The 21,759-nt window shown below is 40.9% G+C and overlaps 1 protein-coding gene across 3 annotated transcripts in view; it reads left to right on the top strand.

Moving 5' to 3' along the window:
- The window catches only part of CTTNBP2 (cortactin binding protein 2), a 156,667-nt gene that overhangs the window by 108,946 nt on the left and 25,962 nt on the right, over positions 1 to 21,759 (top strand). For 2 of the 3 annotated variants that reach the window (XM_055123698.1, XM_055123700.1), the window contains 6 exons: positions 441 to 558; positions 3,934 to 4,209; positions 6,673 to 6,768; positions 8,465 to 8,544; positions 16,690 to 16,776; positions 16,857 to 16,956. In XM_055123698.1, the coding sequence (XP_054979673.1) occupies positions 441 to 558; positions 3,934 to 4,209; positions 6,673 to 6,768; positions 8,465 to 8,544; positions 16,690 to 16,776; positions 16,857 to 16,956 (757 nt within the window). The remainder of the gene's footprint in view (positions 1 to 440; positions 559 to 3,933; positions 4,210 to 6,672; positions 6,769 to 8,464; positions 8,545 to 16,689; positions 16,777 to 16,856; positions 16,957 to 21,759) is intronic. The other variant, XM_055123699.1, reaches the window with a different exon arrangement.

Here is a 21,759-nt window from a genome sequence, read left to right as displayed (position 1 = left end):
AAATTAGAATCTGTTCTTCAGAAAGCAGTTCCTAAACTTGTTGACAGCAAAAAATACCCAGTTGTAGCAAAAGTCATTTTTGCATTACATTGCCAAATTACCATGAAAGAATATTGTCTGTAAAAGTCCATTTCTTTCCTGATTTCACTCTGTAAACTGAGTGATTAGTAAGCTATTTTTTTCCCTCTTGAAACCTAAGAGGCTGCTCAATGGAATTGTGTTTTGATCCCTCAGATATGATTCACATTCATATGAAAAACTCTTTGCTTTCCATTTTTGTTGTATTGTTTATTCTCATCTATATTTGGGTGGCTGGAACTGAATAAGTTTTCTACTTGAGAATTCCTGATTTGCTTCCTACCAGCAACCTACCTCCTCTGGGCGTTTTGCTCCAATGTATCCATTCAGATATGGTTTCAACTGAGCTCTTGTCTTTACAGAACTGCCTTGAAATCTTATGTAGGCATGGAGGGCTGGAGCCAGAAAGGAGAGACAAATGCAATCGGACTGTGCATGATGTGGCCACCGATGACTGCAAACATTTGCTGGAGAATCTGCGTGAGTGCTGTGCTGTGGTGTTTCATCCTTCATTTACAGTGCTGGGCCCTCTGGGATAAGGAGGAAAATTGTTGTTTGGTTTGGGGGCAGGGATTTGGGGATAGCCAAAAGTGCTCAGGGGTTATTCCTGGCTCTGTGCTCATGGATCACTTCTGGGGGTTCTTGGAGGATAATATGAAGTGTCGGGGATTGAACCAGTATTGAACATGTGAGGAATGGGTTTTAATCCCTGTACTATCTCTCTGGCTCCAATGAAGAACATACTGCAACTTTACCTCATTTTCATCTTAACCTCATTGAAATCTCATGGTTTGGAAATAAAATAACTTTATTTTGTTGTTGTTGTTCTTTTTGGGTTACACCCGGCAATGCACAGCGGTTACTCCTGGCTTTGCACTCAGGAATTACTCCTGGCGGTGCTCAGGGGACCATATGGGATGCTGGGAATCAAACCTGGTTCAGCCGCGAGCAAAGCAAATGCCCTACCTGCTGTACTGTCACTCCAGCCCCTTTAATTTTTATAAATGTAATAATTGTTTTACTTTCCATATAGAGTGACTTCTAACAGAGTCAACTAGTGTTCAAACTACTCAGTGATTACTAGATGGTCCTTGTATTTTGTGGGCCTTGAACAGTATTGAAAGCGCACATGCACTGTTCTTTAGATTTACATGGTCTTTCTAGACATGAGGTCAGCAAGGTATGAGAAATACATGGTTAGGTGTTTTGCCAGAAGCTAATCATTTGGGCCTAGGCAGGTCTGTTATTATTGAAGATCAGTCGTGGTTTGGTTCTGGATAAAACTGAAGGTCAACAGAACTTTCACTGTTCTGAAGTAGAGAGAGGAGACTTGTGAATAACGGCAAGTTATTCATCCCAAGTAACTGGCAGGAAGGAGTTGCCATTGTCTCCCTGTAGATATATTGTGGTAAAGCATATTTTGCTAATGAAGCTAAGGACTTCTGATTTGGTGTGAAAATGTGAGATGTCTGTTAATGTATTTCTGTGGAGATGTCAAGTCAGCGGGAATTCTGGGGGTGAGTAGGAGCTGGATATATAAATCTGAGAGTCAGCAGTCTGTAGTCATGGGGCTGGATGAGATCACCAAGAAAGTTAACATGAATTTTAAAAAGAAGTAAGAGAGAGAGAGAGAGAAAGAGCCTTGAAACATTTTTATTGTGCAAAATGTGGAAGAGGAGGTGTAGCAAAAGATCAATGTTAAGGAGTGATCAGTGAGGTTCGATGGAATTTAGTATATCAAAAAGCAGAGAGATGTTGTGCCTAATGCACCTGTAAGCCCTCCTCCTCCCCACCAAATTTATACATAAGCATTTAGAAAATCCTTTTAAAGCAGGGGCTACACTTAGCAGTTTTGGGGGCCCTGTGCGTACTGCTCAGTGATGCTCAGTGGTGTCCAAGAATCTCCAGAGCTTCATCTGTTCATCTCAGGGAACCACACAGTGCTCAGTGTCAAATTGAGGGACCCCACATCTGCTATTCACATGCTCTTCCAGGCACCCCATATTCATGCACCACATTTGTACTCATCATGTAAACACAATGCAATTGTTTTACTGATTTTTTGTTTGTTTGTTTGTTTTTTGGTTTTTGGGGTCACACCTGAGATGCACAGTGATCACTCCTGGCTCTGCACTCAGGAGTCACTCCTGGCGGTGCTCCAGGTAACATATGGAATGCATGGGAATCAAATCCAGGTCAGCGGCGTGCAGGGCAAACGCCCTACCCTCTGTGCTACTGCTCCAGCCCCCTGTTTTACTGATTTTTATTGAAGGTCTTTATTGTACTGTGGCTCTTATCAAAGTTACACGGATTTTTATCTGAATAGAGAGCTCAAATGCTTCGTCTGTGAACTTCTAGGCTTAGAGGACTTACTTAAACACATGTGGAGGCAAACTACAGGCAGCATATGACTAGTGTTAGTTTTTTTTTTTTCTGATTTTATGTTGTCTCATCCACATTTTATAGATGTATTTACCAAGTCCTTTGTTCTGTTTCTCTAAATTGTCTAACTTGGTTTTCAGAGAATACGTTTTTCAACAATTTAAGAAATATTTGATTTACTGATTATAGCCAGAGCCTGGCAAGTTACCCGTGCGTATTAGATATGCCAAAAAGAGTAACAATAAGTCTCTCAATGAGAGACGTTACTGGTGCCCGCTTGAACTGATTATAGCAATGTTTTCAGCAGATAGATTTTGAAGTAGGCTTAGTTAGTCTTATAATACATTTCTGAGAGTAGAAATGCCGTCCATGTCCGAGTGGTGGCCTCACTCGCTTGGAATCAGAGATTGAGATTTTTTTCTTTTCTTTTCTTTTTTTTTTTTGTTTGTTTGTTTGTTTGTTTTTGAGCCACATCTAGGACTGCTCAGGACTTACTCCTGGCTTTGTGCTTAAGGAGCACTTCTGGTGGGGCTTAGGGACTAAACAGGGATCCACCCCGGGTTGGCCATATGCACTGTACTGTTGCTCCAGCTCCAAGAATATTTCTTTCACTAGGAGCCCTGCCTTACAAGGTCAGGATTTAGGGGTGAGCTCTGATGACTGGGTGGTGTTTGTACCAGTGGCAACACTGGGGTGGGGAGCATGAGAACTTAGGATCAAATTTAGGATCTTGTACATGCCAGGAATGTCCTCTACTTCTTGAGATTATTTTGATCTGGCCCATAAAAAGTTCTTGCAGAGTATGTGCTGCATTGTTTACCAGTTACCAATTATTTACTGTTCTTGCCATGTCATAGAGACTGTGTCATTTCCATTCCAAACAGGATTTTATTTACTGTTCATAACATCCTAGTACTCATTTGATGCATTTGATAAAGAAATAAAATAAAATGGGGATATAATGCTATCAAGGGAATTTAACAAGTAGACACAGTTTGTTGAAGACTAATTGGAGGGTCAGCCCAGCTCTGTTTGATTTTGAAGCTACTGTCCTTTACACTTAGCAGTCAGACCTCTGTCCTCTGCCATAGTAGCCTGCCTTGTAACTTATCACGACAGTATCCGTGAAGGTGAAGAAAAACAGTAATAAAGAATTTAGGGTCAAAGGAGGCTCTGTTTCCTACTTTTTAAAAATAATTTGTGAACCTGAATGAAAGGCAAGAGTTGATAAAGCAGAAAAGATTGAAGATACATGAAAGATAAGTGGTTTAAGCGAAGAAGCTGTGAGGAGGTTGAAAAGTCAAAACTTCTTCCAGTCTTAAGAATGTGCAGTTAATTTTTTCAAAGAAATATAGCAGCATCCCTTCAAGTTGCATTCAGACATCTCACCTTTGCTTATTTTATCTATTTTTGCTGGGGTTTTTACTTATCAAGCTTTTATTTTTCATTTTAATTCTTTCATTCTTTCAACAGATGCTCTGAAAATACCCCTTAGGATTTCAGTGGGTGAAATCCAACCAAGCACCTATGGTTCAAATGACTTCGAGTGCGAGAACACAATATGTGTTTTAAATATCCGCAAACAGACATCATGGGATGATTTTTCAAAAGCAGTGAGTCAAGCTCTGACAAATCATTTCCAGGCAATCTCTTCTGATGGATGGCGGAGCCTGGAAGACATGACATTTAATGATACTACCGACTCCAGCATCGGCCTCGGTGCAAGCAGCGTGAGATCCATCATGCTAGGTATCAGCAGTCCACCAGAGACTAGAGTGCTGCCTTTCTGGGCTTATTTATGTTTACAGGCTCTATAAACTGATCCTTAATTCATGGATTAAGCACATTCAAACCTCACTTGTGGCAGCTGCCAAGTGCGGAAGAACTTGAGTAGTCACAGTGCAGCCGTTACAGAATGCTCCCTGTTAGTCTAAAAATGCTGTTATGCCTCCAGTAATACTCAGAGAATAAAGAATCTGAAAGCCCTTGATGAGGCTTTGTGCTTGCACTTGCTCGCCTAGAGAAATGCAAGGGAGAGAACCACAGTGCAGCTGCTTGTTGATGCACAAGCTCTGAACACAGCGCCAGAGATGTCCTCAGCCAGTGCCAGAACTGCTGTGGTCCTTTAACACCTCAACTCCGGCACAGGAGTCCTGGCGAGGGTTAAGACTGAAAGGAGCACTTTAATAAAGTCATGCAAAGCTCCACGGAGGCTGAGTGAGGGTCACAACTAATTATTTAGAACAGACTTTGAAGAACTTGTCAGATTCGCTGCTTGGTGCGCATACTAAGTTCTCTACAGATGTTAGTTGTCCCCAGTTACTTTCTTTCTTCTTAAACCAGGGTAAGAGGAGTCTTCCCCCAATGACTTACAACAAGCTGGGTTTATAGGTAATTGGTGATGGGACAACCTGCCCAAATCACACACATCTGCCAATCAGCAGAGCATTCAGGGAGTCAAAGCTCGGTCAGTGTTAGAAGAAAGCCTGCACATTTTTACTACCACCGTGTTGGAGAAGAATCATCAAGGATGAGCAAAGGGTGGGGTTCACCTTGCTGCTTTTTCTTTTTTTTTTTTTGCTTTTTGGGTCACACCCGGTGATACACAGGGGTTACTCCTGGTTCTACACTCAGGAATTACCCCTGGCAGTGCTCAGGGGATCATATGGGATGCTGGGATTCGAACCCAAGTCGGCCGTGTGCAAGGCAAACGCCCTACCCGCTGTGCTATTGCTCCAGCCCCTCACCTTGCTCTTAATTAGGTTGTCCAGAAAGTGTTTTATTCTGCTCACTCACATTACCCAAATTTACCGCAAAATACTGCCATTAGTTCTAAAGGCATATTTTTTAAATGACAGTTGGCTCTTTGGCATGTTCATTTAAAATTACTCTAATTATTGCACAATAATTAAATTAATGAATTAAAAAATAAAATCATAGTCTCAGAAACACTTGTTTTGGCATAGGAGATCTAGAAAGTCATTGAGTTTTGTGGGGAAAGGACTTGGTTTAGTGTTTAGTTGTCATCATTGGGCCATGGGTAACTATCACTTTATTCATCTGTGTTACACCAGCAATTTGACTACATTAATAGCCTATGCGGTGCTGAAGTGATAGCACAGCAGGTAGGTCTTTTGTCTTGCACGCGGCCAACCTGGGTTCAAATCCCAGCTTCCCATATGGTTCCCTGCACACCACCAGGAGTAATTCCTGAGTGCAGAGCCAGGAGTAACCCCTGTGCATCGCCAAGTATGACCCAAAGAACAACAACAAAAAAAAGCCTACGCTAAATTTAAAAGATCCGAATAGTTGAGGCTGGAAAGCGTGTATAGGGATTAAAGTACTTGCTTGCCTTGCGTGCTGTCAACTGTGTTTAGCATTTAGTTTAAACCACCCATATGATGTTCAATCCCTGGCCCTTCATATGGTCCTCCGAGTACCCCCATGAGTGACTTCTGAGCAGCACCAGGTGTGTCTACCAAAAAATGAAAGGGAGCAATTCTGGGAGTGTCAGGTGGTATGCTGAGAATAGGAACTGAAGAAGGCGTCTGTGCAAGGCAAGAATTGAATCTTCCTGTAGGATTACATAGCTTCAGGTAGTTTAGGTTTATTGGGTTACTCCTGTCACAGTGCTCCCATTCCTCTGTGTTTATTTGTAGCTTCTTTCTTAGTGTTCTGTTGACTTGTAAATAAAGGGGCCGCCAGGAAGGAGGAGCCTTTCTCCTCAGCACCGAGCTTGTGGCTCTGACTCTGAGCAGCTGACATTACCCATTTGTCTGTATTTCCCTCTGGAACCTGAGATTTTTCCAGAAAACTGAACACAGGGTTATCAAGTCCTTCCTGAAGATACGCAGTCATCTCTGCCACAGTGCTTAGATTTCATCAGGCAGGCACTGGCAAAACCAGGAACCGCGGGGATCCTCTTTGCTCTTAGTGACCTAACCCTGTGCATTTCATTGCATTTGAGCTCACAGGGTTTCTCTCACAACTTTCCCCTAAGCTCTGAAGGAAAGCTTGCAGTTGTGTGGCTTTCACCTGAACCTTCCCCAGAATTGCGTTAGGTAGTTAACACCACCCGTGACCCTTTACCGAGCCTGTTTCTCACCCCCTCAGCTCAGGGTTCTGAAGAGTGGCAGGACTCATCCATTGCCCCTTACAGGAAAAATTGCACTGGTGTGTCTCTTGACATTCTTGTTAATCTTTTTCGCCTAGGAAATGTGCCATGGTCAGCAGGTCAGAGCTTCCCCCTGTCCCCGTGGGACTTGATGAAGAAGAATGAAGCAGAGCAGGTCACTGTGCTTTTGTCAGGTAAAGCTACTCCCAAACAAGGCTGGTAGACTGGTTGCTTTTTTTTTTTTTAATTTTATTTTATCACCATGTGGAAAGTTACAAAGTTCTCAGGTTCATGTCTCACTTATACCGTATTCAAACACCATCCCTTCACCAGTGCCCATATTCCACCACCAAAATATACCCCCCGCTCCCCACCCCAACTATATAACTGATGAATTTCACTTCATTTTCTCTTCACCTTGATTACGTTCCATATTTCAACACAAAATTCACTATTGTTGTGGGAGTTATACCCCCAAACAAGATAACCCTATTAAGGAAGCATTTGATAATTAGTTTTCCATTAAAAGATTGTATGTTTTCAGGTTTTAGAAAATGCGGCCGCGCGGCTCGGATGTGTCCCAGTCCCGAATCCCGGAGCCCTGTTAGTTGCTGCTCAGTGTCGCCAGGGCTCCATCCGGAGAAGGTGTTGTGGCTGCACCTCCCCCTTCCGGCTCCCCAGTGTTGTTGGCCCCAATTCGGGTCCGGAGCATTTTCCAGGCCGCGTTGCTCACCAGAATGCCTGCCCGCTTCTCTGTTGATTGTATAGACTGGTTGCTTCTTGATTGTGGCCCAGGGCGCTTCCTGAGGAAGCTGGCCTGACTGCTTTAGGATGGTGTGGAAACTACACACGTTCAGTGGAAAGAAGACCTTGATTAGTGACTGTGGGTCTTTTCTTGGCATGTGAGAGTCTCCTGTGATGCTTGGCAGTGGCAGCAAGCCACAGGTCCCAGGCAGCCTCACGCTCACAGGGGACGACAGCCCTACTCTATAATTGCACAGTATTCGGTAAATTATGCAAGCCGTTTCCAGTTTCATAGGATATGTCATAGATCATTTTGCCCAGCTGTGGGCTAATGAAAGTGTTCTGTACATGTCGAAAGTAGGTGAAGTTAAACCATAGCTCTTGGTAAGTTTTGTGTAAGAAATACATTTTTCCATTTCCCAGGGTGTTATGGGATGTTGCCCCAATCATAAGTCAAGGAACATCTGAACTAGTCTTAAGCTTGCTTGGCTTTGTGTTGTATCCTGTAGTTTTGCTCCTGTGACACCCAAGTAATGAGTTGTGTTTTGAAGAAAAATCAAAAGCAGTGTTTCTGAACTCTAGGGGCTATGTCTGTTCTGATCATTGCTTCCGGCAATTCTGGTTGCCTCTCTCAGAACTCAGAAGACGACACAGAGGTCAGACTGAGAGTAACAAAGGCTGTGTAAAGATATATATATATATATAGAGAGAGAAAGTATAGAGATTAAGGTGCTTGCACGGTAGGTCTAGAGAGTAACAGAATTTAGAAGGAGTAGGGAGTCGAGTGAGGCTGTGCATTCATGCTTGAAGGCCAGAAACTTCTGAGAAGTGGGACTATTGCTATTAATAATTGCTTATGCAAAGTAAAATCCAGCAATCAGAGTAGATGCTGGCAGAGGCTGGGAAGTGGAGCCTCATTCTTGGTGGCAGGAGGTTAAGGCAGTGGCCTGGGAGCATCTCTAGGGCCAGGGACAGTGGCTGTTTCCCACCCATACAGTGTGCTGCAGTATTTTCACACTAGCTGGCCCGATGTCACCTCTGCCCAGAGAAGTCAATTCACACATTGTATCATTCGTGACAGGCTCTATTTTATATTGTGTATTTTAAAGACGAGTGAATTTCTCCTTTTGCACTTTTCCCTCACAGGTCCTCGAGAAGGCTGCCTCTGTAGTGTGACGTACACATCCATGATCCCTCTGCAGATGCTGCAGGACTACCTCAGGCTGGTAGGTGGACGCTGCTCGGTGGAGTCTGACACTGGGAAATGGGCTGACCTATTGTCATGTCCTCCAAGAGTGCGAGAGCCTCCCCCACTCCCACTTGTCCCTGATCCCATAACCTTCCCTCTCCTTGAGGGCCCAGAAATCTAGAACTCATCACTTAGGTTTAAGATTTCTGCCACTGTCATCAGATGTTCAGTTGTCCAAGCCCAAAGGGGTACCTGTGACTTGCACGGTGTGCTATTGTGGGCAGGAGGAAGTGGTCTTTCTTGAACAAAAGCTTGACACCAATAACTGGTCAGTAGGGAACAGAATAGCTAGAAATTTTCATCATTTATGAAGTAAATATGTTAGCATTCCTTAGGCTGCTGTTGACTTGGCCACTCGACAGAAACCAAACAGCTGTAGTTCAAACAAGCAGGGTACAAATGTTTTTCCAACATCGAAATCCGGGAGGTGAGGAAGTCAGGGAGGCCAGAGGGCTGGGTCCCTTCCAAGGATCTGAACAGCAACTCTCTCAGTGCTCTTCCGTTTCTTTGCGTTGTTCTTGTTACAGTTTAGATAACATGGTTATAGTTCATTGGCACTTAATGTCTCAGCAATGAGAACGGCATAATAGCAGAAAGACTGAAAACAGTCATTGTTGGCCTGGAGGTGATGAGCTTCATTGACTGTTGTTGAGAATGTCATCTAGCTAACATGATGGGGAATCCTCCCAAAAGAATCTGAGCCGAACTCCCACTATGACCCAGGAATTCTACTTCTTGGCCCCTAGTCCCCAGATAAACATTAAATTGAAAAGATACACACATGCCTCCTTTCAAGCAGCACTTATTATACTAGCCAGGATCTGGGACAGTCCTCTGCTCCTTTGGATGTTGCTTGAGTGGACTTGTCCAGAAAGAGTGACATCCAAGTTCTACTCCCGGGAAGATGGCCTGATGAGTAAGTTCTTTCATTTCTGAAGATTTGCGCAGGTTCTGTGAAACTTAACTCCAATTAATCAAATTTCACACCACAGTGTTTACACCTAGCAGGAGAGCATGCATAGCGTTTGGCATGGCAATCCCAGCTGTTACTAAACACCACTGTTACTCAAGGACAAGAGGGCAGGGATATGAGTATCAGGAGAAAATAGCAAGTTCTGAACACAAACTGGATAAATGCAAGAGCTCACGCCATATTAGGCCATGTGCAAAATTTTCACATATGTCTCATTTAATTCTTAAACTATTTCTGTGAGGTAGAGGATATCTTCCATTTAATAAATGAGGATATCATAGCAGAGAATGGTAGAATTTTATGCCCAAGGACAAATAGTTAATGATGATGAAAGAGGATTATGCAAGACCCAGATACCCATTGTGTGACTCTCTGTGTGAGGTCTTTCGAACTAATACGAATGATGTCAAACATCAAATAAACAATCAGTTCGCTTGCTGCCTTAAGTTAGAAAACTTTTTAAACTATAACTGGGTTTGACCATGACCCTTTCCAAAAGTTGTTTCTATTAACTGTGAATTGATGTCTTTGTTCTTGATGAAAAGAAGTATTCAGAAGTATTCCATGATCTTCCAGAGAGGCTCAAAGTCAGGCCTGCACTTTGTAAAAGCAACCACTGTGGCATAGAAACATTCAAAGACCTTGCACCTTAGGAGAGGAATTCTAAATCTGACACTATTAAGTCTGACCTCCTTTTTGTGTGTGGGTAGGGGTCTAGATTTTCCCCTCTCTCTAAAGCATCAAAGTATGCCTGGAGTTACATAAAAATAGAAAGTAGAGCTATTTTATTGCTTGCTTACATGAACATTGAAGACATCTGGCCAACTTGTTTTCAGGAATGTGAATCTTAGGCTTTATGTAGAATCAACTGGTATTACCACTTTTTCTCCTTCCTTCTTAACTTCTATGTACCAGGCAAGGTTTAATTCAAGGATTTTCATTTACCAGTTTAGGTAATATAATGAAAATCAATGCAATGGAATTATAACTATACCTTAGTCTTAGCTGAGCAGGTTAGTGGAATAAAGTGTCTGCTAGTCACATACACAGAACATCCAACTACCTTTATGCTTGTCTCCTAATGTATAGGACTTCAGTGATCAACTACCAATAACCAACAAACTGGAGGCTGGATTAACACACTTTTTTCCCCCAATTTCATTGGCATACAGAAGAGGATGTGGCATATATCCTCTTCACCCAACAACATCCTATGACAAAGATCCTAAAACGAATAGTTTATTTTAGCAAGTACTTCAAAACTGAAAGGGATTCATGCAACGATACGATGGTTGTGAATACTTCCATTTTCTATATTAAGATCATAAACTTCCTAAAGAGATAGCCCATATACTATGTATGTTTGTATTCTATTTAGTTGTTTGGCTACAATTTGTTGAACACTTCCTACTGGTAAGCAGTATTTTAGAAACTTAGGTGATAACTATATATAAAATGCATTCCTGTGAGGAAGACGGATAATCATCATCTAAATGCATACATAAAGTTATGGCCAGCACTAATTACAAAAATTGAAACATGCAATAAAGAGTTAGTGGAAAGAATGGTAGAAGAGAGTATTTGATCGAGTTGTTAAGAAAGGCCTTTGTGTGGTGACTAGTTAATAGAAGTTCGTGAACTAAATAATGGAAATTTGAAAGAGGGGAAATAGCATACACAGAGGTCTGTGATGACATAATGCAGGATTATGTCAAGGTCTTTGATTTCTAAAGGTGATACTGTAGGAAGTCACTGGTAGAATATGAGCCAGAAAATGGCATATCTGTTCAGTACCACTTTAATTATACTGATGTGTGTTTGAATTATTGAATATCTATAAAATGCTTTTATTGAGTAGTACATGTCAAACTTTAAAGCATTGTGTGTATATTGGCTCATTTAATTGCTCTATAAGATAGCACTTACCCCAGTTACTTGCATTTCACAGATAAATCTAGATGCAGTAATTGCCTATATTCTTTAGTAGTAAGTAGTGGACCCTAAGGAGTTAAACCTAGAAGACTGCCTGTCTTCCTTTTTAATGAATGTTATTGTAGTTTACAGTAGCAATTGACCTATCTATTAAGGAAGAATTTCAGTAATAATCAGTTTTCACTATGTGCATGATATTTTTAAAGAATTATAATAGAATAGTTTTGCAGAAAATTACATGAAATAGTCTTTAAATCTGGTCTTTTGTCCTGTTTTTAATTTTATTTTTCAAAAATTTGCTGAATTGTTAAAAAATGCAAGTGAATTTTAAGCTGTGATGCTTCGGTTATAAGAAAGCATTTGGTTTAATGGTATTAAATCACTAATAATTATCAAAGTGTAATTTTTATTGACTCACTTTTATTCATCTTGTGATTTTTATTACCTTATTTTTAACCTTGTATTTTAATAATTCAGTGACTGTAACTATTAGAAATAGATCACTGGGGTAGAGAGATAATACAGGGGTTAAGAATGTCCGTGCCTTGCATACAGTTGACCCAGGTATCCTGGCTACCACATATGGTTTCAAGAACCACTAGAAAGTAGGAGGTACCTGTGTACCTCCACGTGTAACCCAACCACATAACTCTCCCTGCAACAAAAGAAAATCATAACTCCGTGATTCTACTTTATTTGTCATACATTCCCCAAATAAATTTACTACTGTCACAAGGAAATAGTGTATTTATAATGCTATTGTGTTAGGAGGAGTGCAAGGAGGAGTAACCAGAAATACCATTCCTTGGACTGAGAAAGGTGGCTCGCACCCCAAAGGATCCTTTCGCTTCTCTGGCAACCGTAAATGAAGATTACGGGCCAGTGTGGCACGTGTCCGACCAGAAGAGGGAGTTCTGGAAGAGAATGAGTTCTAGAGGCCGACTGCTATAGAACTGTTTATGTCCAGTAGTTATGTCCAGTGCCACAGGGCTTTGGGGCGTGAGGGGCGGTGGGTATACCAAGTGGTGCCCAGTGGGGTTTGAGTCATTCTCGGCAATATTCAGTCAACCAGGCAAGTGATTCAGTGCAAGGGCTTAAGAATTCAGTACAACTCAGGCCCCGGGGTGCTGGGGATTATACTCTGGTGGTGGTTGGGCATCCCCAGACCACACTTTTGATTCGCCAGAAGCCATCTGGTGACAGGGATGGAACTGGGGTTGCCCATGTGCAGGACATGCCCTACTCCTATAATATCTCCCTGGGCCCTGAGTTTCTTTCTTTAAGAGCTATTATACCTAATTATTTATACGTGTATGTTAATAAACAAGGGCGTATTTTTATTTTTAATTAGCAGCCAAGTCTGATGTTAGCTTTTATAGTGTCACTAAGCTAATTTTTTTTAAGTGATTTGGTTTCTCTGTATCTTGCAGCATGTAAATGATAGTTCTTTAATTCCTAGAGTTCTTTAGACCCATTCTATAAAGAGTGACCTCAGCAAATCTTTAAAACCATCTCTAATGTGAAGAACTCCAGTCTTGTATCAATGATACTGGATTTGCCAATATTGATTAAAGAGATTTTATGTGAGTTGACCTAAACTGTCATTAGTGGCTCTCAAGTCATAAATAAATTAGTTGTTTTTAACTGAGTGTCAGAATAGTTCAGAATGAAAGACCTAGCTCTCAAGCATGGCACATTCAGTTTAGCCTCTCAATTATATTGACTCAGTAAAAACCTTTTATTTTGAATTCTTTTTTGAGTTCAACATTTCAGCATAAACCTCACTTAAAAATCATCTTTAGACATTAGCAGCTTTTTCCTTAGACTTTAACAAGTGAAACTCCAAATAGAAGCTGACGTTATTATGTTAAAATAATGCCACGAGTTGGAAAAATATCACAGGTTCCGTGGTGACTGTAGTGGAGAGATTGCCAGTTCCTTTCTAAACTCTGCTCTGCAGAAAAAAAAATGTAGAGGGGGGAAAAACATAGGCATGGGTTGTCTTTGTTGAGGTCATTATTTCCACCTAACTTAGAATTTATTTGTCTCACAATACACTAATAGACATGTGCTAACAGCTTCCTCAGTAGGTCACGACAAGACAGGAATAGAAGGGATTGCTACTAGTTGTGATAATAAAGCCACTGTCCCTCTAGAAATAAGTAAAAATGTCACATTGTAAATGTGTACTAAGGGGATGATCCTGGTGACTACAATGCACATATTAAAAGTTAAGTATGATTTCATTTTCAAAGAACAGATCTCTTTTCAACACAATTAAAATATTTATTCTCCATCTTCTCTGCCCCACCCCTGGGGGAAATACCTATCTTTAGAGCCCTCTGCTGGAAATATATAGCCTGTACATCTTTTTTCTGCCCCAGACATTGCTATTTGAAAAATGTGTTATAGTAATAATACTAGAGTAGATAAATATATTTTCCTGGTACAGGTTTTGCATTTTGTGCCAGTTTCATAAGAGAAGTAAGTTGCCAGTAATTTTTGTTCAAATTTAAAATTAGAAGCACACATAGCATTTGATGAGAGCAAACAAAATGCCATTAATCAAAAATTAATAATAACCTCAAATTTAGGGTTAAGCACTGCTAGAATACATACATTTGAACATGTGAATGATCCAGGAGTCTTTTTACATTCATTTCCCCCTATATGTGCATACATAATTTGCTTATTTATCTTTCATCTCAGTGCAGAAAAGGTATATTAGACTATGTAAATACAAAGTGCTCAACTGCTGGTAGCTGGCATTTTCAGTGCAATTTTAAACTGGATGCTTCCTGCACACATCTTTAAAGAACCTACAATCTGAGAATAAATGAGGTGTTGAAATTGAAGGGAGCTTATGTATGAAGTTTGTTGTCTGGCTGTTCTATGATTTTAGAATCAATCTTAAGGCAGTTTAGATAGTTTACTGGGATGACTTTTATGAACGATGCGCTCTTGTTTTCAGAATTGAGACAATATTAAACAGCAATTCTGATTGAAAATCTCAAGGGTATAATAGTAAACCTTGGAAATCTGTTATGTCTTTCACTGGTGCAAGTCTATTTCATGTGAGACAATTTCTACCCAATAGTTCTTAGCGGTTTGGGATCAATTTGGAAAGTTGAAGACTTCCAGTTGAAAATGGCTCCTGGCTAGCAGGATCTGGCACACAATTTCCCACTAAAGTTCTTTTGAAAAGTGATAATTGACACTAACAGAAGAAAATGGAGCTGGCGTATTTATTGAGCAAGAAGCTAGACAATTTTTCTGCTTCCTTTAGGAGTAAGAATCTTAGGCTCTGCGACAGGAGAGAGTGCCCAGTGCTTACTTGCAGGCAGCAGACACTATTGCAATTCCTGGTACTGCATATGGTGCCCTGAGCACTGCCAGGAGTGATTCCATAGCACAGAGCCAGGAATAAGCCCTAAGGACAGCTGGGTGTGACCCAAAATCTTCTCTCTTCAAAAAACATTAGGTTCACTGACTTTCTTAGGACTTATCATGCATTTAGGAAAAGAATCACTTTCATCCTTTTCTGACTATGATGATCAATACTATTACATAGTATTGGTACCCCCACCCCAGGAAATAAAGAGCAGGTTTCATACTGCTAAGAGAATCAGCCTTATATCCTCTCCATCCTTCAGAAGGACCTAGAGGACCTCAGGACCAGCTGCCAAGACAGGACCTCGCAGTTTTTGGAGTGAGGACTATGTCTGTCCCCTCTGTGTACAATCTCATTCATTACTTTTTCTGCAGAGCAGCAATATTCTCCTTCTCCCCCTGTCAGGCCAGAGAAAGTGCCCATAGATAACTGGGCCAGGGCCAGGGGAAAGTACAGAGCTTAGGTATGGTTCGGTACCCAGCAGCACCTGCTCCCCCGAGCATCCCCAGGAGCACCCCTGAAGGTCCTGAGCAGCATGCTCTGGTGGTTCTGGAGGCCCCATACCACCACAGGGCTGACCCGGGCAATCCCCAGCACCACAGTGGTACCGTGTTCTGTGGTCTTTGCAGTAATGCGTTAGCCCTGTTTTTCTAGAATTGCAGGCCCTGCTTGGGAGGCCTCCCAGTTAAGAGTTGGTCTTGGTTTGGGAGGGCTATGCAGAGGCAGCGGTGTCTGAGGATATGTCTCATATAGGCACTCCGTTTCGTTATTCGGTCGCGGACTTTCCTTTTTACAAAGTGGTAAATGGTAAATGAAATGGTAAATGGTAATGGTTAATGGTAAAATGATCAGTTTCTGTCCAGATTTCTTTGAATCACTGGGTTTAAAAATGAAAAATACAGAGAACCTGTAAGAATTTTATACTTCTCAAGTTGTCTTTTATGTGAAGTGTCAGTACAAAGATACTCTCTGATATACAGCAGCTGTTCAAAAACAAAAACAAAAACTTGCCCTGTGTCTCCTCTTATTTTCATTTTTGGTTTTTGGGCCACACCCACAGTGCTTAGGGACTACTCATATCTCTGCTCTCAGGAATCACTCCTGGTGGGCCTGGGGGACCATAATACCTGCCAGGAACCTGGATCAGCCGCTTGGAAGGCAGTATCCCTACTCCGCTACACTCTCTCTCTGGCTCTGCCTTCTTCTAAAGTTCATAGTAACCACACCAATGGTACAATGTAAAAGATAAATGGAAACATATACATACTAACTGTGGTAGTTTCTAGCTTCTTTCATTAATGGTGACTTTTATATGTTTTTTTTCCTTTCATTTCTCAAATATTTCTTCATAAAGTTAATTGCTATTTTGACCACTGAAAGTGAAATAGATATTGAGAAAATTCACACTTAAAGAGCATCTATAATGTATGCTTAATGGAAAAAAAAATAGGACTGCAGAGATAGTACAGTGGGTAGGGCAGTGCAGTCAAATTAGGTTCAGTTGAACCATATATGATCTCCTGAGCCCTATCAGGAGTGATCCCGGGGCACAGAACCAGTATTAAGCCCTAAGCGCCACTGGCTGTGGCCCAAACCCTTCATTCCCCCTGAAAAAATGTTACAGAGCACCTGTAAGAGATGGAATATACATTAAAAGGAAATAGTTAAAGTGCACAAGGAATTAAATTAATCCCTGAAATATTTTAAATACTTTGAAATGCAAAGGATGATCAGAAAGGGATTTTTGTACTTACCTACACTTGATCTCAATATTTTTCACCTTCATGTTGGTTTATTAACCTCATCTCGTCTGGGTTTATTTATAGGTTGAACAATATCATAATGTCATTTTTCACGGCCCTGAAGGAAGCCTACAAGACTACATAGCGCATCAACTTGCCCTCTGCATGAAGGTAGCCTTTGTTTGCATGCCCTCTTCTTCTCTTTGAATTTTTTCAACTGAAGAGAACTAATCACTCTTTTCTTATCACAGCACAGACAAATGGCTGCAGGATTCCCCTGTGAAATAGTGAGAGTTGAAGTGGATGCTGGTTTCTCCAAGGAACAGCTGGTAGACCTGTTTATCAGTAGCGGTGAGACTTTTTTCAGCAAACTTAATCATACCTTCCCCAAAAGTGTGTTCTTCAAGGAAATAAACTTCGTTGCTTGGGAATAAATTTAAATTAATGTTTGAATTATTCAACAGCTTTGGGATATAAATGGAGGCCCCCTCTGAATATTTGTCAAAAATTTATATATAATACATATATACAATTGCATTTGTTGTATAGCCTGTATTTTTATCATCTTCTATGTGTAAATCATGTTTGTGTATAACCATATAACTTCTACCAAAGGTATAGTATGTCCTGGAGGGTCTACATAGTATTCCTTTGATGCTTCATAGAATTGCACAGTGACAATAAAAAGCAGATGGGGTTTTATTATTCACAGATTCTCTACAACCAGGGCACCTCATATCGCTGCACTTGAAGTGAACTTTCTCAACCTTTTCTTAGTGTACCATTGAATGGCCCTTTGCCGAGCATACTGTATGCATTTATTAATTTAAAAACCATGGCACCCTATGCATATTGTGTCATTATCTCCATTTTTTTAAATAATAAACAGGCATGAGAGGCTTAGTAACTTTCTAGAGCTGTAGCAGGAACAAAACTAAACATGTATTAAGATAGCAACTATATAAATTTTCTGTCTTTGGTTTCTCAGCCTAAGACCCCAAGTTTTACAATTAGCAAACTACCCCTGCCTGCTGTTGCACGACTAGCAAGTGTGATACAAAGCTGAAGTAGACCAGACTCTAGACTCCCAGTGCTGAAAGCCAAAGAGAGTACTGGGGAGAGGAAGAAGGAAAAAGGGGGTGGCAGAATGCATGATTGATGAGTCGAATTGAACATTAAAAAAAAATTTTTTTTAAGGCTAGGGTGTATCTTCCCGGGTTCAATTCCTCCACCCCTCTCGGAGAGCCCAGCAAGTTACTGAGAGTATCGAGCCCTCGAGACAGAGCCTGGCAAGCTACCCGTGCATATTGGATGCCAAAAACAGTAACAGTAAGTCTCTCAATGAGAGACGTTACTGATGCCTGCTCGAACAAATCGATGAGGGTGTATCTTATTTTTGGAGCTGAACCATGGAAGGTATCTTGTGGCTAGGGCAGCTGTTGACAGATTTAGGAAGAGGGGAATCACCAGCAGTTCCTAAAGGTGGTAAAATATTGCATATGAAATGCTACCAGTAACAATACCATAAATCACAGAGCCAAAAATTTATTTTAAAATGCCTGTTATAGAGGCAGACCAGGGAGAGTTTAGGAAAACTGGGGACATTAGTGGAGAGAAGTGGACATGGTGAAAGGATTGGTGTTGGAACACTGTATGCCTGAAACCCAATTGTGAATGACTTTGTAATTAATAGCACTGTAGCACTGTCATCCCATTGTTCATCAATTTGCTTGAGCGGGCACCAGTAACATCTCCATTGTGAGACTTGTTGTTACTGTTTTTGGCATATCAGATATGCCACGGGTAGCTTGCCAGACTGTGCCGTGCGGGTGGGATATTCTCGGTAGCTTGCCAGGCTCTCCGAGAGGGACAGAGGAATTGAACCTGGGTCGGCCACGTGCAAGGCAAATGCCCTACCCGCTGTGCTTTCACTCCAGTCCCTTTGTAATTCATAGTCACTAAATAAAATTTATAAACCAAATAAATATGATTAAGAGGCAGACATGGGAAAGGACTAAAGATTTCACAAACCTCAAAGCACATGTTCAGATTGGAGAGTCCACCAGAATCTGGACTCTCCAGGCAGTCTTTGGCGAGAAACCAGTGGAAGTTGACTATGCAACTGAGGTTTTCTCTGCTGATAATACTAATAGCTCTACAACGTAATGAACTGAGACTCTGGTAGGCCCAGTTCTTGACACCCTGATTCATAAACACAAAAGCACTTGCAACAAGATATCAAGTCTGTTCCCAAAACTCCCATAGTGAACAATTTCTGTGTGCCCTTAGCACTGCAGGCCACTAAGCCTTAACCCATCACTTGTGCCTTTAACACTGTGAGCCAGTAAGACTTAACCCCTCACCTGTGCTCAGTGCTGGACATAATATTCCTCTATGCCTTTTCTTAGGGTAATGACTGCCCCTCCTCCCCTCCCCTCCCACTCCCCGAAGGAAATGCTAGATCAAAGAGCATATATTTTCCAAAGACTTTCCATACCTGTTTCCAATTTTTCCTTTAGAGAAAAAAACTCTGCCAATCTATCTTTCCCCCATTATTGTGGGAGTGCTGTCTCATTTCCTCATCCTCTGGCCAGCGTGGGTGTGCTCATTCTTTTTAAGCTTCACTACTTTAATGGGAAAAAATTAAATTGTTTCATTTCACTTGATAGAGAAATATAAAGAAGTGAGTCACATTTGTTAAATTTATTAGATAAAAACCGATCTCGCCTGTGCTGAGATTTCTCTTGTCCCTTCTTAGTTACATAACAAACCCGATTTATTTTTTCAACTTTCAATCTTGTTTCATCTCCAAGGGAGAAGCCACAGTGTTCAGTTCTCACTTTGTCAGGTAGACCGCAGCTGCAGACTGAGAGCTGCAGGCATCAGAGAGCTTGAAAATCAGGGAGCAGTGAATACGAAGTGAAGGATACATAGGTGACCCTTTCAGCATTTGAGAGGAGCATCTTCAGAAAACAAAGCTCTCTTCCTAAATAGCCCGTTTGTGACTTGAAACATGGAACTCTTTTTGTGGGTTTGAAAAACTTCTATGTCCCACTAGCCAGTGAAGGGCTGAAGCAGATCCAGACAGCTGCAGAATGTGAGGCAAGTCTGTCCCCATGTCTCTGAGGGCTAATTCTCAGTTCCAGAAGTATCTTCTTGCTCACAGTGTCAATGGCATGAGGCCCTGGAATTTTAAGGAAGAAGCCAGAAATGCAGGTTTTTATGTGCAAACAGGAGAATTCTTTGAACATTGTCAAGTATTTCCTTTATAAAGAGGCGTGAGGACCACATAGAACTCCTGGGTCCTCTCATACCCTCGTCCCACAATCAGTTCATGATCATGTAGCATCTGGGCATCAATGACCTTTTGTGATCCATTCCCATGGTGGGATCCATTCCCATCCATTCTACTTTGAACCTCTTTTCTCTAGCTCACTTACTTTCCTGTAAATCCTCTTTCTGCTACTCCTCCTCCCTGAACATCCTTCACATGTCACTCTGATTTAAAGCTCATGGTGATTCCTGCTCCCAGCCAGCCCTGATCACCCATTCAACGAAACTGATGCCTTTTGAGACCTTCTAGATTATTGATCTGCATGTTCCACTTCTCCGACCTCTCTTTAATAAATGTCTGCTCTCCAGCAGAATACAGTATTTTTCCTTTGCTTTTCCTTTATTTATATGACCTTTGCTTTCCCACTCACCATATCTCTATTCATGCTGCAACTTTTAGCTAGAAGTAGAGTGAATACACAAACTCATCCCAGGCCCCTGTCCCCACGCTATACCTACCACACAACAGGCACTGTGCAAAGTACTGTTTTATCAGTACCAATTAGAATAAGAATCTTGTCTCTACCCCTTTGGAAGCTTCAGAACCAGCCTCTCCTCAAATGCCTTGTGGTGACCTCAAGTGTCTCTGGATGTGACTTCCCCCCTTAGTGAACAGCAGCTGTACACTTTGTTTATTGCTCTGTGCACTACCTAACTGCAGATCAAGACAGTTGGAGTATTATTTGGACCTTTTGCACACTCACATGTTGTATTGTGGGCTCCTTGAAAGCGAGTCATTTCTTTGATTCTTGTATTTCATTTTGCAAATTGATTGTCACTAATTAATTGCTTAATAAATGGGTGAGTCTCCTGTGGGAAACAGCCCAAACATAGGTAATGTTTTCATACGTAGGCAGTCAACTAGTAGAAGAGCTTGCTTTGATTGAAGTTGGAAAGAGGTAAGGTTAGAGAGTACAGGAGTTGACGTGAGATATGGTTATGATAGGGCACAGAGCAAAGTCAAGTGGCTTTTCAAAATAAATTTCTGAACAGCTGACTTGTAATGATTTGATTTCTACATTTTTTCACTGAAGTAACACTTTATAACATATTCCTTAGTTGTCCAGCATAAGTCATCCTTAGTATATACTACATTATGTTTAGTGCCCAAAATCTAGTTTCATGTTTACCACTGTATAATTAGGCTAATATACCTGATAGAATCCCACTTGCCCCTTTCCTTTTGATGGTCACTCTTCTTATAAACTCTTTGAGGTTTTTTTTTCCCTTCTGTGTATTTTTATTGTTGTTGTTTATTTTATTTTCCACATACTGTTGAAATCATACTATTCCTCTGATTTCAGTAAGCATATCCTTTAGGTTCATCCATGATGTTGCAAATGGCAAGATTTCATCCTTTTCCATATCCAAATTGTATTCTATTAGATATATATGATATATAATGACAGTTTTGCTTAATCCAGTTATATGTTGATGTATAAAGGTTTGCAAAAAAACCCCAAAGATATGCTTATGCATTTATATCCTAACTGAATGTAACAGCTTCAGGGCTACTTGACCTAACCATATATTTAAAACAAATCAAGGAAAAATTGCAGACTTTCAGTCCTTAATTACAGAAAAACAGTTACATAAATCATTGAACCTCATCTGTTTTTTATTACTAGGTAGGAAAAATTTGTTTCTTATCATTTTAATGCACTAAATATTGTATATTTCTAAATAAATTTAGGAATTATCTTGTAAACCCTGAGAATCACAATACTTTTTATTAATTAGTTGTTTTAAAAGGGATACAATGCCCAGCAAACACTGAACAACCTCTATAAATACAACTAAATTAAGAGGAGCTGTTACTGT

The sequence above is a fragment of the Sorex araneus genome, chromosome 1 (assembly GCF_027595985.1).
Source record: "Sorex araneus isolate mSorAra2 chromosome 1, mSorAra2.pri, whole genome shotgun sequence".
In the NCBI taxonomy this organism is placed as follows: Eukaryota; Metazoa; Chordata; class Mammalia; order Eulipotyphla; family Soricidae; genus Sorex; species Sorex araneus.
The sequence above is the reverse complement of the archived record's forward strand: the minus strand, read 5'-3'. Positions and strand labels throughout refer to the sequence as shown.